Source organism: Gymnodraco acuticeps, unplaced genomic scaffold, assembly GCF_902827175.1.
Source record: "Gymnodraco acuticeps unplaced genomic scaffold, fGymAcu1.1, whole genome shotgun sequence".
Classification (NCBI taxonomy): domain Eukaryota; kingdom Metazoa; phylum Chordata; class Actinopteri; order Perciformes; family Bathydraconidae; genus Gymnodraco; species Gymnodraco acuticeps.
In genome coordinates, this window is record NW_022992313.1 from 1,203,304 (window position 1) to 1,219,023 (window position 15,720).

The following is a 15,720-nucleotide window of genomic DNA, read 5'->3' on the forward strand; positions in this document are numbered from 1 at the left end:
TTCATCAAATATAACTTATTCAACAACTAAATTCAATAACGTGCTTTAACCACTAGGAGGTGCGGTTTAAAAAACCAGTGGTCTAGTTAATAAAACATAATAATATCAAACATAATATGACTATTCACTTTATTGTGAAATTAAAACAGAACGGTAAAGGAAAATACAGTTTCAGTCTCTCAATGTGAAGCTTATGCATTGTACCATGAACTTGTATAGCAACCCAGTCTCATGGCATTTCGTGTTCACCAACACGATTTTCCACTTTTTTTCGTGTTGCACAGCACGATTTTAAAAGCAATGTATTTCTACTGGTAATGACGCTCATGGAAGCACGGCATTCGTTTGTGTCGGCTGCCCTTAAAGGCAATGTGAATCATGATGAATTGGAAATGGGGGACCCTGATGTAAACAAGACGAAAGTCTTTCTCTGGTCTGCATCCCTTAACAATTGTATGTTTTGAGCTGTACTGTACTGTACCCAATATACAAGCTGTTAATAAACTTTTCAATCAATCAATCAATGTGAGCGTCCATTCTCATTGGATAACGGAGAATTGTACACCCGGAAGTAAGTATTCCCCTTACTGTCGATTGATTTTACAGTGATATCTGCACTACTCATCGACTAAAAAACACCAGATTATCCTTGTTAATTACACAACATTGATTGGTTTAAATTGTGTGCAATGCTTTTGTATTTTTCCCCTTCGATTCGGAGAAACAAATATGTTTTCGGAGTAAAGGATAAAAGAAGACACTACACTACCCAGAATCCCCAGCTATCGTTTGGACTACACCATGTGCTCTGTTTGACAAACCCCGTGATAGTCCTCAAGCTCTGTGATTGGAGAGTGTGCTCCGAGGGTTACGCCATTCATTCCAATGGCTGGCGTCTATGTCACGTGATCTTCAAATTTCTCCCTGCAGAAGAAAAAAACATGGCCGAACTTCGTTTTATTCTCGGTGGAAAATGCCTATTTTAAAGTTAGTTTGGCCATTAAAATCCTTTTTGATGTCATTTGATGCGAGAAATATGAGTTGTTATTTCAGATTATGTGTGCAGTGGATTTACATGATCTTTAGTTTGCTAGTTATTACGAAGATTACTTCAGGAAGTTTTCATTGTTACCAAGGTGGTTGCTAGGGACGCTGCTATCGATATTATTTCTGTTATGTTGTGTAACTGTTTAATGGTGTTATCTTTATTGCTACCCCCTTCCCCGTCAATGTATAGTGTTGGTCCACAGCGCAAACATATTAGTTTAACAAAATCCGCATCTAAAGATAGCCTACGTTATTTTCCCCTGTGCAATTTCAGTCTCACATCTCACAGCACATCGTCATTAACAAATACCGGAAACAGACCGAAAACATTTTTAAAAAAAAGATAATAATACTTTATTCCGAGTGTGCTTGCTTTTCTCTTTGGAAGTCATCACATAACGGCATTGTAATACACGGTTCGGCTGCATTAATACATGTATTATACTCTTATAAGATGTATGTAGATATTTCATCTCCGGCCTTGTCAGGTATTGAACAATCAATAAATAAAGAACACAGAATTGTTAAATATAAAACACAGAATTTGTGTGATTACACTAAATGATTTACAAATAAACACCACTGCATATTTAACTATTACGCATGCTGATGTAACGCAAATGTTCCAACTTGGGATCAATAAAGTATATCTTATTTTAAGCTGATCGATGGCTACTGCCATATTTGCAAAATTTGCCTCTGAACCTTGACAAGTGCATGTTTCAGGCTTATCAATTAATGTAATGTAATGTTATCAATTAACAACAGGGGTCACAAACATAAGACCAGCTGTTAAATAAAGCTCTTCTGACCTTAGCTGGCATGTGTGGGTATATATTAATGCTGCCCATTATGGGCACAAGCAATTTTCACCCATTTATTAATTATATGTTTTAAATGTGAGTGTTTCCTATCCCCTAAACCTCCAGGGATGTACACAGTTCAATACTGGCAACTTCTTATTATGGGAAATACGAAAACGTCTTTTAAAACTACAACTCCCAGTAGAGACGTGCCATAGATAAAGAACATGTTGCGAAACAGAATAGCCAGCATGTGTAGTTCTGGGGACGGGGTGGGGGAGGGGGGGACACGGTGGACCCGTTCAAATCCAGTTTTGGACAGTCTGCCGTGGTTCCATCCCATTTCAAGTGCTGTTCGAGGCTCGGCGTAACCCTCGGAGCACACTCTCCAATCACAGAGCTTGAGGACTATCATGGGGTTTGTCAAACTGAGCACATGGTGTAGTCCAAACGATAGCTGGGGATTCTGGGTAGTGTAGTGTCTTCTGCTATCCTTTACTCCGAAAACATATTTGTTTCTCCGAATCGAAGGGGAAAAATACAAAAGCATTGCACACAATTTAAACCAATCAATGTTGTGTAATTAACAAGGATAATCTGGTGTTTTTTAGTCGATGAGTATTGCAGATATCACTGTAAAATCAATCGACAGTAAGGGGAATACTTACTTCCGGGTGTACAATTCTCCGTTATCCAATGAGAATGGACGCTCACATTGCCTTTAAGGGCAGCCGACACAAACGAATGCCATGCTTCCATGAGCGTCATTACCAGTAGAAATACATTGCTTTTAAAATCGTGCTGTGCAACACGAAAAAAAGGGGAAAATCGTGTTGGTGAACACGAAATGCCATGAGACTGGGTTGTGTATAGACCTGTAACAGTCAACTGCATGAGGAGTTGGAAAGGTAGTTCAGAAAATCAGTAATATCTTTAAAAACTACAAAAAGTCCCTTTCTATCAGCTGTGCACCGTTATGGTGTAAATACAGACTATTTACTAATTGGATCAAATATAAAAGTCAGCCGAATTAGTGTTGATACTGCAAGGAGACGTATTGTGTGAAAAGAAATGGAAGATGTTGTTTAATTGTTGATATATTTATGGTCCACGTCACGTATTCAGTTTTGGCGGCATCTCTTCCAGTTTGTCAAAAGGTCTTCTGATCAGGGCTCTATAAATAAATATCTAGGGCAGATATGTAATATTTAATGCACCCGAACCGTGTATTACAATGCCGTTATGTGATGACTTTCAAAGAGAAAAGCAAGAACACTCGGAATAAAGTATTATTTTATTTTTTAAAAATGTTTTCCGATTTCATATCACATAAACACCATATCCCGACGTGCATCAAAACCTCTGAAAAAAGAAATGTGTCTCTCAGAATCGAAAGAGAAAAACCTATGGGAAAAACACAAAAGCATTGTACACAATTTAAACCAATTAATGTCGTATAATTAACAAGGATAAACTGATGTTTTTTAGTGGATGAGTACTGCAGATATCACTGTTAAATCATTTGATCATTGGTTTTATTATGAAAACGTCGAGACTTTACATGGAAGCTTGCCGCATATACACGTTCTCCTGACGAAACCTCAAATCATCTTCGTAATATCTATCAAACTATAGATCCTACATATCGACTGGACGTGGATTCTAAAAGTACAATATATACTTCTCGCTAGAAATCTAATCATAAAGCGTTTTAATGGCCAAACTATCCTATAATTTAGGATTTTACAGAGAGGGTTATTTGTGAATAAACAACCCTCTGTAACGTTTGCACTCAACGGGAGCACTAGAGGCCGACAATTTTAAAACGTAATTATAGGTCGTATTAAGCGTTTGAACAAACTACATATTTGGTCGTAATAAGGGCTTAAACAATCGACCCATTTGGTCGTATGAGTTGGAGGACTTGTTGCGGCAACATAAAGATATTTGGCGTTTGTAATAGCTTTGGCTCGGTCTGAACTTGTTGCGAGTGGTGGAGGCTTAAATGCTAGCGGGAGTTGGGTTTGCACTTCAGTCTTTTTTCTTTTGGTACCGGTGATATTCACGTTCGGGTGATGCCTTTTCAAATGAGTGTGCAAGTTTGATGTATTGCCAGCCGCGTAACCAATTTTAGTTGAACAATGCCGACAAGCCGCTTTGGTTCGGTCCACCTGTCTTTGTCGGTCATCCTTGTACGTAACTGCGAAACCAAAATGTTCCCAAACCGGAGACTTCAATGATGCTGGAGGATTTTCGAGCTCAACTTTATCTGCGTTCGCCATTTCGACAGTTTCTCAAATTACTGACTAAATATGAACGCATCCCTGTGACCAGCTGTCATAGTATGCCTCTCGTCCAATGAAATGACTTGGTCGCTCTATGACGCATTGAACCCAGTGGGAGTAAATGACACTGAACGCTGCGTCGCAGCACCTGAGATTACTTCCAAAAAGTAAAAAGTTGTTCACGTTCTCAATTTGTTACGTTTAACGTTATATTCGTTCGGTACATTTCGGTACAGACGTGTACCGAACCGAAGGGCCCGTACCGAATAATTTCGGTATGAATACGTATACCGTTACACCCCTAGGGAAAGCTGTTTGGTTGCACTACATTGTAAAATGTCAAAGTAATTTAAAGGTCCCATGTCATGGCCATGTATACTGATCATGATTCCATTTTTGAGGTCTACTAGAATAGATTTAAATTGTTCAATGTTTCAAACTCACATTGGTTTCTCATACAGCATCTCTGTATATTATGTGTATTCACTCTGTCCAAAACGGCTTGTTGAACTAGGAGCCCACTGTGCTCTGATTGGTCAGCTCGCCCACTCTGTTCTGATGAGTCCACCACCGTTACAGCTGAACATCAGTGTTTATGTGTTACAATGGCGTTTGTTAGCAACCAGAAAATGACACCAGTAATGACAAACAGATGAGAATGCTGCGTGGGGTCTGGGTGCCGTGTGGGCGGGACGTTGCGCGGCTTGCTGCTGCAAGGAGCGGACAGTGTGAGCTGGGTTCATTTCCTGCTTGCTGCGTGGGGTCTGCGAGACATCGAGACATCGCGGATGGACGCGGGAAGGGGGGGGGCTCTGAGGGGGCTGCAGCACCCCCACTGCGAGGCTCCACTAGCACCCCACTTGACATCAGCCATTATAGATAATATGGCCATCTGAGTGTACTGTGTATGGTTTGTTTTTAACTGTTTAATACAGTTAATTATTCAAAATGTTAGAGTTCTTTATTTTTAAACTGAAACTTGCACTACTGTTCAAACATAAATAACAACAAACCTGGAATTGTGCATTTGGGACTTTTTTTTTTGCTTTTTCTTGTTGGACCGAACCGTACCGAACCGTGACCTCCAAACCGAGGTACGAACCTAACCGTGACTTCTGTGAACCGTTACACCCCTAGTTGTTGGTCTAGCTTCAGACATGCCCGCCGGCAAGCGACAACGCACGCCGCCGTGTGTAGGGGCCGTCACAGTTTTGCCGCTGAGAGTGTGTGTGTGTGTGTGTGTGTGTGTGTGTGTGTGTGTGTGTGTGTGTGTGTGTGTGTGTGTGTGTGTGTGTGTGTGTGTGTGTGTGTGTGTGTGTGTGTGTGTGTGTGTGTGTGTGTGTGTGTGTGTGTGTGTGTGTGTGTGTGTGTGTGTGTGTGTGTGTGTGTGAGTGAGGAGCTCCACGGATTGGTCCATTTGGGTATGGGCACGTCACCATACCCAGGAAGAAAAAAATGGAAAAAGAGAAATCTCCAACGAGGCGTTCTGGGGCAGCACAGACAGGTCTTCTCTGTGTTAGAGTTTTACTCCCTACAGGGTGCACTTTGAGGGTTTGTGACTCTGCAGACCGTTTACATGCAGAAAAACATTCATAACACACAAGGGGACGGGTAATAACCGGAAAATCATAACATGGGACATTTAAAAAAGTTTGAAATAAAAAAGCCTGAAAAATATTTCAAAGCATATTTATTCAAAATAAGTGTTATACTGTAACAACAACATAACCATTGATGTGTTAAGAGAATTTGGTAGCACTACATCTTTAAAAATTGAAATTATTGAATTTTTCTATGAGCATATATTTTCGGCATTGCAGTTTGTAGACAGTCCCTAAGCACTCCTCTCCCTCCTCAAGCTGCATATTGTGACCAATTATTGATGTTTAGCTCGGATGACACCGCGTATCGAAATGTTCTGATCAAAACGACTATGTAGCTCGTTGTCTACCTTGCTATGATTGTAAAGTCATGTTGTTTGTATTTTTACAACGTTATGTTCATGAGTTATTGATCCGCGAAATTAGAATCTGTCAATAACTCAGCTCAGAGTATGCTTTGCGACGTGCATGTCCCCTCGCTCTGAGTGTTCTCTTGAGGTGTCTTTCACTTATGTGAAACCTGTGCCTATTGCCAAGCACTGATGTTATATCTTTATATTGAAGGCCAAGCTCAAAGTAAAATCTATGAACCGCTCCATTGTTGTGGTTTCTGTGTTGCCGAACGATATTTCGCAAAACATTATTTTTATTTATTATTATTATTTATTATTTATTATTTATTATTTATTATTTTTCAAACAATTTATTTTTTCTTCTCCATGTCCTCTAGGGGGCTCCATAATACTTCAATGGGAAAGGAAAGAAGTAAAAAGTTCTGATACTCAAATCTGTTTTAAAGGCGACCTATCATGCAAAATGCACTTTGTGATGTATTTTATACATACATATGTGTCCCGGGTGCGTCGGGAACTCACGCAGCGTCAGAAAATAAAACCCTTTCTCTTTTCCTCCGTACCCAAATCTTTTAAAAACGGGGGTACAACGAGCGGATACAGATTCCATCCGAACTGACGTCAAATTGGCGGCTGATCCACAGAAAGTTGCTATCAGAAACAATGCCTGACATGTTTTGGACGTCATCTCGTCTTTGTCTACATTAGCAAGCCTCGCTAACACTCAGAGCTAACCTGTACTGAAGAGCACATGTGTTTAAAAAGCAGGAAATAAAAAAAGAACTCACCTTGTGATAAACCTGTAAGAGAAAAAGCATTTGAGCTCCATACTGTTTCAGAAAAAATCCTTGACGTGGTTTAAACAGGATGGCGTTTTATCACAGCAGAATTTAACTTTATCTCCGGTAGAATTCTGATCAGGCTTTAGCTCCGCCTCCTCTTCTTTCTTTTTTTTCAAGCTTAGGAACCAAGATCCGCATTTCTCTAACAGGGCTTCAACAGAGGGGTATGAGCAGTATGAGGCATGGCTACAATGGGTGATGTGTTTGGTATTTTGAAAAAAATACTTCACAGACATGTTTTGTATAGGTATGGCCCTACAATATATGTTTCAAATATAGCATGATAGGTCCACTTTAAGTAATTTCATATTTTTTGGTGAGATATAGGATAATTTCACCATATTTTGACCTTCATTCAAAACATGGTCAACCAGCAAAAAGGGAAATGCAACTTAAAATGTGACACCAACTACACAATGCTTTTTGTACAACGTCAAAAGCCAAAACATTTGGAAACAACTAGTCTTCAACAATATTTTGTAATTGAAAAGCTTGTTATAAATACATTGTTTCAAATATTTATCTTAAAAGTAACTATGAACTAAAGCTGCCAAATGTATGTAGACAAATGTACAATATTTCTGTCAAACTCAATTTCATTGCGGGCAACATTAGCATTATGGTTGCACTCAAAGGGCCAGCTTTAACTTTAAGACTATATAAATATACATGTATAAATATATATTATTTATAAAATAATGTATTATATTACATTATTGGCTCTGCATTGGATTATTATCAGTTCTGGTAATAAATTCATAAATATCTACATCTGAAAGCAGAAGTCTAGGGCAAATCATTGGAAGCAAATATTCAACAATTACACAAATTGTATTGTATATTATATTCTTTGCAACTCTTGCGGGCCGTATAAAATGAGGTCCTTGAGTTTGACACCCCTGGTCTAAGGAGTAGTAGAGTTGGAGCATTTCATTAAATCCCCAAGAACATCTTTGGAACGCATCTACAGAGCATCAGAGACATCAGGGAGAAGAGGTGCCTGTGAGAGCCCTCCCCCAGCTGCTTTGTTCAGGCTGTGACATTTCTCAACTCATTCTCCACACTCCACAACTTACTTTCCACCACGTCAAACTGTTACATTCTGCCTGTCTTTCCAGGCACAGTCCCACCTGCCTAAGAGTTTTGATTGTATTTCCTTCACATCCACCAGATGTCCTCAGACATTTTCAACAGACTTCCTCTTCACATCTTTGCCTTATGCCTATACTTCTCTTACCAGTGACTCACCACAAATAGCAATCCACCTCCTTTGTTCCCCTGTCAGAAAGATTCACTCAGTGTCCTGACTACATGATGAACTGGCAGAGGAACTTGCCATCTTTTAAATGTTGAGAAAACCAAGGTAATGCTCTTTTCTAAAGCTAAAAAGACACCAGAGCCTGTTTTAGATATTGTAACTACACAAGGAATACAACTTGAAGTGGTTACCTGTTACAAATACCTTGGTATCTGGCTTGATGATTGTCTCACTTTTAAACTTCATGTAAATAACCTGCTTAAAAAGCTGAGGGTTAGGCTAGGTTTCTTCTACAGGAACAAGTCCTGTTTCTCGCTTGAGGCCAGGAAAAGGCTAGTCACTGTGACCTTTTTACCTGTGCTGGACTATGGTGATTTGTTGTATATGAATGCACCTGCCAATTACCTGGTCAAGTTAGATGCTGCGTATCACAGTGCACTGAGATTTGTGACAAACTGTAAAGCATTAACCCATCACTGTACCCTGTATGCAAGGGCTGGTTTGCTTTCACTAACTGTACGGAGGCTCAGTCACTGGTACATTTTTATATACAAAGCCATGTTAGGGAAACTTCCATCCTACATCTGCTCCCTGATCTCACGGCGAATTGTAAGTGGCTACTGCCTGAGATCGCATGCTGTGGTTTTATTAAATGTGCCAACTGCTAGGACTGTCTTAGGGAAGACAGCTTTTAGATGCGCAGCTCCTCTGTCTTGGAATAGTCTGCAAATTAAATGGAAACTGAACAATCTGGTGCCACTAAATGTTTTTAAAGCTCGGTTGGATGCTACTCAATCGGAAGCTGTTGGTACCTGTTTATGTGGATAATTATGTAAATGATGCTGTATGATGTCTTTTTGTTGTTCTATTTATGTTTTTATGTTTCATGTGGAACTACTTGAGCAGGTCTCCCTTGAAAAAGAGATCAATGATCTCAATGGGATTTATCTGTATAAATATAGGTTTGAAATTAAATGAAATGAACTTAATTGTTTCTTTGCTCGTTTTGAGGTCAATGCAGTAGAGACGGACCTAACAACCTCACCAGCATCCAATGGTCACACCCTCACTGTGCAGGAGCATGATGTGAGGCGTGTGCTCAGAGCGGTGAACCCGAGGAAAGCTCCAGGCCCTGATGGCGTGACGGGAAGGGTGTTGAAAGAGTGTGCAGACCAACTTACGGAGGTCTTCACAAAGATCTTCAACCTGTCACTCTCCAAATCCATCATCCCTTTGTGCCTGAAATCTGCCACAATTATCCCTCTGCCGAAAAAAAACATCATCTCCAGCCTCAACGACTACCGTCCGGTAGTACTCACACCGCTCATCATGAAGTGTTTCGAGAGGCTGGTCCTGCAGCACATCAAAACCATTCTCCCACCCACCTTCGACCCAAATTAGTTTGCGTATAGAGCAAATAGGTCTACAGAGGATGCCATCGCCACTGTTCATCACAGTGCACTGTCCTTCACAGTGCACTGTCCTTCACAGTGCACTGTCCTTCACAGTGCACTGTCCTTCACAGTGCACTGTCCCACCTTGAACACCAGGGGAGCTATGTGAGGATGGTCTTTGTTGATTACAGTTCTGCCTTTAATACAGTCATCCCGGGAAGATTGGTTTCCAAGCTATCTGACCTAGGATTTTCCCCAAACATCTGCCAATGGATTAAGGACTTCCTAACTAACCGCCCCCAGACAGTGAGAATAGGCCCTCACCTCTCCTCCACCCTCACACTCAGCACCGGTTCACCACAAGGCTGTGTGCTGAGCCCCATGCTCTACTCCCTGTACACCTATGACTGTGCCCCCACTGACCCCACCAACACCATCGTCAAGTTCGCGGACGACACAACCGTGGTTGGACTGATCACAAGAGGAGATGAGTCAGCCTACAGGGATGAAGTCCAGAGACTGGCGGTGTGGTGTTCAGATAATAACCTTGTTCTGAACTCCATAAAAACAAAATAACTCATTATAGACTTCAGGAAAAACAGCACAACACCAGATCCACTGTACATCAACGGCAACTGTGTGGAAAGGGTTCCTGCCTTCAGGTTCCTCGGCACACACATTGCTGAAGATCTATCCTGGTCTATCAACACCACAACATCTGTGAAAAAGGCCCAGCAGCGACTCCACTTCCTGAGGATCCTCAGGAAACAAGGAACAACCTGAAGGAGAAGCTCCTGGTGTCTTTCTACCGCTGCTCCATAGAGAGTGTGCTGGCATATTGCCTAACCACGTGGTGTGCCAGCTGCTCAGAAAAGGACAGGAAAGCCCTTCAGAGGGTCATCAACACAGCCCAGAAGGTCATCGGCTGCTCACTGCCTTCTCTGGAGGAACTCTTCAGCCAACATTGCCTCAACAGAGCAGGCAAAAATAATTGCAGACTCTTCACACCCTGGACACTTCCTGTTTGCTCTTCTGCCCTCCGGTAGACGCTACAGGTCAATTAAATCAAGGACAAACCGACTGAAAAACAGTTTCTACCCCAGAGCCATACGAGAACTGACCACCGTCAAACGGGCATGTATGCATGTTGGTATGGATGTGTGAGCATATGTTTATGTGTGTATATTTTTATATAGATATATATTTATTCGTTTTATGTGGAAATGCACTGCGAGGATTGCTTTTTAAAATGTCGTTGTACCTGGTGCGATGACAATAAAGGAATTATATTCTATTCTATGATGGCTGCCTGCTGGACCTCTTTCCATCTGTGACCTCTACCTTCATTACATCACTGAAATACTCTCTGCATGTGGGTCCAATCCCTGTTCCAGTATCCCGGCACTGTGACGGCCCGTCCACACAGCGGTGTGCGTTGTCGCTTGCCGGCGGGCATGTCTGAAGCTAGACCAACAACCAATCACCTGAATCTCCCGCCCCGGACACACAAGCAGTGGTTTGATTGGCTAGAGCTTGTACTGGCATATGATTCGATTGGCTGACGCTTCCGTCGAAGCTTCAAAAGTTGAACATTGCTCAACTTTTGCAGCGAGCAAAGCTACGCTTCGCTCCCACAATGCAGTTCGACGAAGCGTGACGTTGCCCCATTCAAAGTGAATGGGCTGAAGCGTTGAAGCTTTAACGCACGCCGCTGTGTGGACGAGCCGTAACACCAGCAGACACTACACTTGACAGATGTAAACCGAGGCTGGGATTGTGGTTTCAAGCTGTGTGTATTTGGCATCTGGCTTACTGAGACCACAGCATCTAAACATACAGCCGCCTTCACATTAACACAAAGTATAAATGTTCTCTCAAACATAAAACTCTCCACTTAACTCTCCATTTAATTGAAACAATTATACTGGGTTGCTTTTAAGAAAGTCAGACACCCTGTATTCGGGAAAGTCAACTCATTGATTTACCATAAGTAACTCTCCACAACACTGTTCTTACATAATTGTAAAAGTATTTATATCACAAAATCTAATGAGGTCCTCTGTGTCTGCAGCTGACTTTCTGGCCTTTAGCTGGCGAAAAGCTTTTTCTAAAAGAGCCATTTTTTATTTATCTTATTCTGAAGTGTCTTGTTGTTTTTTCACTTCAAATGAAGGATGTTCATTATGCCAGGGCTAATTATATTTATGTTATAGTTTTTTGTTTTTCATGTTCACAGTATCATATTTAAAAAATGTACTGTAAACGCTTTTGACAGGTTTGACACAACAGGATGTAATTGAGACATGGAGTTGATAAGTTCCTTTTAAATATTGATTGTTTAAACAAATATGTGTTACCGTTAAAGTGTTACCAAACGTGAAAACCTCACTGTGATGACAAACCTCCAGAGAGCCACTCTGAAAATGCACTAGACTAGCCTATTCACCAAGAAAACGTTTCAGAGCTGATGGGCTAGCTGTTTTCCCCCTTATTCCTGTCTTCATGCTAAGCTGGGCTAGCTCCTGAGTGCATTCTTTACCCTGCCTGCCTGCCTGCCTGCCTGCCTGCCTGCCTGCCTGCCTGCCTGCCTGCCTGCCTGACTGCCTGCCTGCCTGCCTGCCTGCCTGCCTGCCTGCCTGCCTGCCTGCCTGCCTGCCTGCCTGCCTGCCTGCCTGCCTGCCTGCCTGCCTGCCTGCCTGCCTGCCTGCCTGCCTGCCTGCCTGCCTGCCTGCCTGCCTGCCTGCCTGCCTGCCTAAAAACCTGACAGACTTGAACTGCTGACAAACAAAACAGAAACTGTGTGTATATACCCAGGACTGCCTGTTAGTGCGGTGGTGTGAACAAAAGCTGTAACTAGCCTCCAGAAAAAGTGGAAATTGTTGTAAAGAGAGTCTATTAGAGTCTGACTCAATGAGAAGCGTGCAACGTCATAAAGTAATTTCAGCAGGCAGTCAAAATACCTGCGGAAAATAAAAAATGTCTTGGACAATTATGAGGGGAATTTTTAAACATGGTGACAACAACAGGTGAACTTTGCTGCCTTCAGACCTTTTTATTATCTATTTGAAGTATTTTCCTCCCACATGCTTTCACTCCCTTATGTCATCTGCAGCAAGTAGAATAACCAGAGGCATATATTATCAATGTGACGACTGACGAGGCTTTCTGATATGTGTATTCTTCTAAATTACTTTTTTACTTTGATGGTAAAAACAACAGTCACACAAGTTAGCTCGAAAATACCTCATATAAATGGGCAGGGCATTGCATTGATTCTGACTGCCGCTACAATGACCAGGGAGTCAACAGTTACACATTTGCTAAAACTAGGGCCAATACATGTCCATCTAAAAGAGCCTGGGAACCGGGTCTGGGAACAGAACCTGGTTGATCAAAAATCGGACCATATCTTAGACCTAGACCAATTCTCCTCCACAGTTTTATTTTACAATGAGGAAATGGCCATAACTCCATCTGCTAATGAACATTTGATTCCATGCTCGTTCACAGAGCATGCAGTCAAGTAGAAGAATGAAAACAAAGTATTAGACTGGAGGCTGGCAGAGGAGGCTGTTTCTAGGGCAGCAAGGCCCAGTGCTTAATGCACGCTCTCTCTGCCTGAGGCATACAGTGTTTACATCTGGATCACCACACAGTCTGCACCATTTCACCAACATGCTCTGTAACTAGAAGGAATTCAGAGACCTCCACCAATGATGCTGCTTTATGCCTCCTTCATTCTGCCAAATGCTGTGTGAACATAATCAGAGGTGGAAGAAGTACTCAGATATTGTACTTGAGCAAAAGTAGAAGTACCAGAGTGTAGAAATACTCTGTTACAGTAAAAGTCCTGTATTCAATATGTTACTCAAGTAAAAGTAGAAAAGTATTGTCATCAAAATATACTTAAAGCAAAAGTAAAAGTAGTCATTGTGAAGATTGGTCCATTTGAGAAGTATATAATATGTTATAATGATTGATCATTCAAATGTTCACAAAGCTGGTAAAGGTGCAGCTAGTTTGAATGACTTTGTATACTGCAGGGTAGCTTGTGAATTTACTAAAGTCTAACTAAAGGTATTAAATACATGTAGTGCAGTAAAAGTACACCATTTACCTCTGAACTGTAGTGGAGTAGGAGTAGGAAGTAGCATAACATGGAAATACTCATGTACAGTACAAGTATCTCAAAATGTTACTTATACAGTAGGCCTATACTTGAGTATGCCTACTTAGGGTCTTTACACCACTGAACATAAAAAAGAACATGTGCTCTTTATTGGTCAGAGATGTAAACATCAAGCTGAGCTGTTCTGTTTTGTTCTTGAGTGGGCAAGTAATTCTTCCAATTACACTGACAAAACTTGAATGCAGCACAAATGCTTTATCTTGCAATGTTGACCAAAGTTGACCATTATCCGGATGTCTCGCGTGATTTGGGTCTGCTCCTAAATGTAAGCTATCTGGTCCCCCCTTCCACCAAGCTTCATTGTTAGGTTCACAATCATTTTTGACACATCCAAACACAGCCCCCCTACCTGCACCGCCTCTACGTGAGACACGCGGTCGAACATCAGGTCGTTCACAGTCACTATCTGGTCCCCGATCCTGAGTCCTTCTCTATCGGCCGACGAGCCCGGCTCCACCAGGGACACGTAGATGCCCACGCCGTGTTCCGACCCCCCGCGGATACTGAAGCCCAGACCCTCGTGGCTCCTGGTGCGCGCCAGCAGGACTTTGCGCACCTCTCCAAAGGGACCCTCGCAGAGCGGCGTGGCCAGGGAAGCCGACAGCTCGTCCGAACAGCCGGAGGGGGGGGGCTGCTCCTGGATGGAGCTGACATATTTCTGCAGAGTTGAGTCGCCCTCCGCGCTGCCGTTGCTGGAGGAAAGCTCTGTCTTCAGATAGAGTCCCTCGGACGTGTACTGGTCGAACAGCAGCTGGTCAGACCTCGGGATGACCAGGCGCAGCATGGGCAGCAGCTGGCGTTTGCTGCTCGTGTTGAGAATCACTTTGAGAGTTTGGACCAGGTCGAAGACGTTGCGCTTGGCGTGGTACACATTGAGGCAGTGGATGAACTGCTCTCTCTCCGGGCCGCTGAGCAGCAGGTTCAGGGCGGTGTGGAGCCTCCGGACGTTCGCGGAGAGCGCCCGGCCGCCTGAGCCGGCGGAGGAGAGTGGTGTGTTGAGCGAAACGCTCTCCAGATCAGAGCTCATCCTACAGCATGGCGGGGAATCAGTTCATCATACAGACGGGACGGCGGGTCGATCATCTGTCAACGCGCTGTTCAAGTCGATCCTCTAGTTGTGAAGTAAAACGTGGAACAGCTCCGCGCGCACCCAGCAACTTCAACAGGTGACCGGGGATCTACACGCGTAACAGCGCTGATGTGCTCCGCACGGGGTGTTTCAGACCGAAACAAACCATTTCTCTGTCGAAGCTGGCATTGGTCAAGCACTGTAAATCGCATGCATGTTCTTTCTCTCTGTTGTCTTCCTATTCCATGTACAACACAACACAAGCTTCTGCGATTCAAATAGTGTCCGGTGTATCTGTGAAATCCGGCAGAATAAAAATCCTTGAAAGGCTCTCTTTATGCTTGAAAATCATAAAACAGCACATGAGCTTCTCCATGTCCATTGTGTCCACAGAACAAACTATAAATCCATCCGCTCGCTCTGACGGAGCCTCTGTGCAGGAGGGAGCTCAACGGGATGCTCTCAGACCCTTCGCGTTTAGGAAATGACGCAGGTGTGTGTGTGTGTGTGTGTGTGTGTGTGTGTGTGTGTGTGTGTGTGTGTGTGTGTGTGTGTGTGTGTGTGTGTGTGTGTGTGTGTGTGTGTGTTCGTGTGTGTGTGTGTGTGTGTGTGTGTGTGTGTGTGTGTGTGTGTGTGTATGGGTTTGTTGCTTAGAAACTGACTACATTATTCACCCTTATTTAAATGACTATGTTTGCCAAAGCATCAGCTGATGTCATGCATAGTAGAGCTTAAGTGTTTCAACTTTAAATAAATCACCAGTGAATGTCAGAATTCACAAATTGCATGATACAATGCCTTGTACCAAAGTTGGTGAATCTGTGCTGATTTAAAAGCATGCACTGCTCAGGGTCCATCTTCAGAATGTGTTGTTTGGGT

The 15,720-nt window shown here is 42.6% G+C and overlaps 1 protein-coding gene across 3 annotated transcripts in view; it reads right to left on the minus strand.

Annotated features, from left to right (window-relative positions):
* whrnb (whirlin b) overlaps positions 1-15,301 on the minus strand; it is a 167,500-nt gene extending 152,199 nt beyond the window's left edge. For all 3 annotated transcript variants that reach the window (XM_034208317.1, XM_034208316.1, XM_034208314.1), the window contains exon 1: positions 14,122-15,301. In XM_034208317.1, coding sequence (XP_034064208.1) covers positions 14,122-14,799 — 678 coding nt within the window. In that variant the 5' untranslated portion in view covers positions 14,800-15,301. The remainder of the gene's footprint in view (positions 1-14,121) is intronic.
* Between the last annotated feature and the right edge of the window lie 419 nt (positions 15,302-15,720).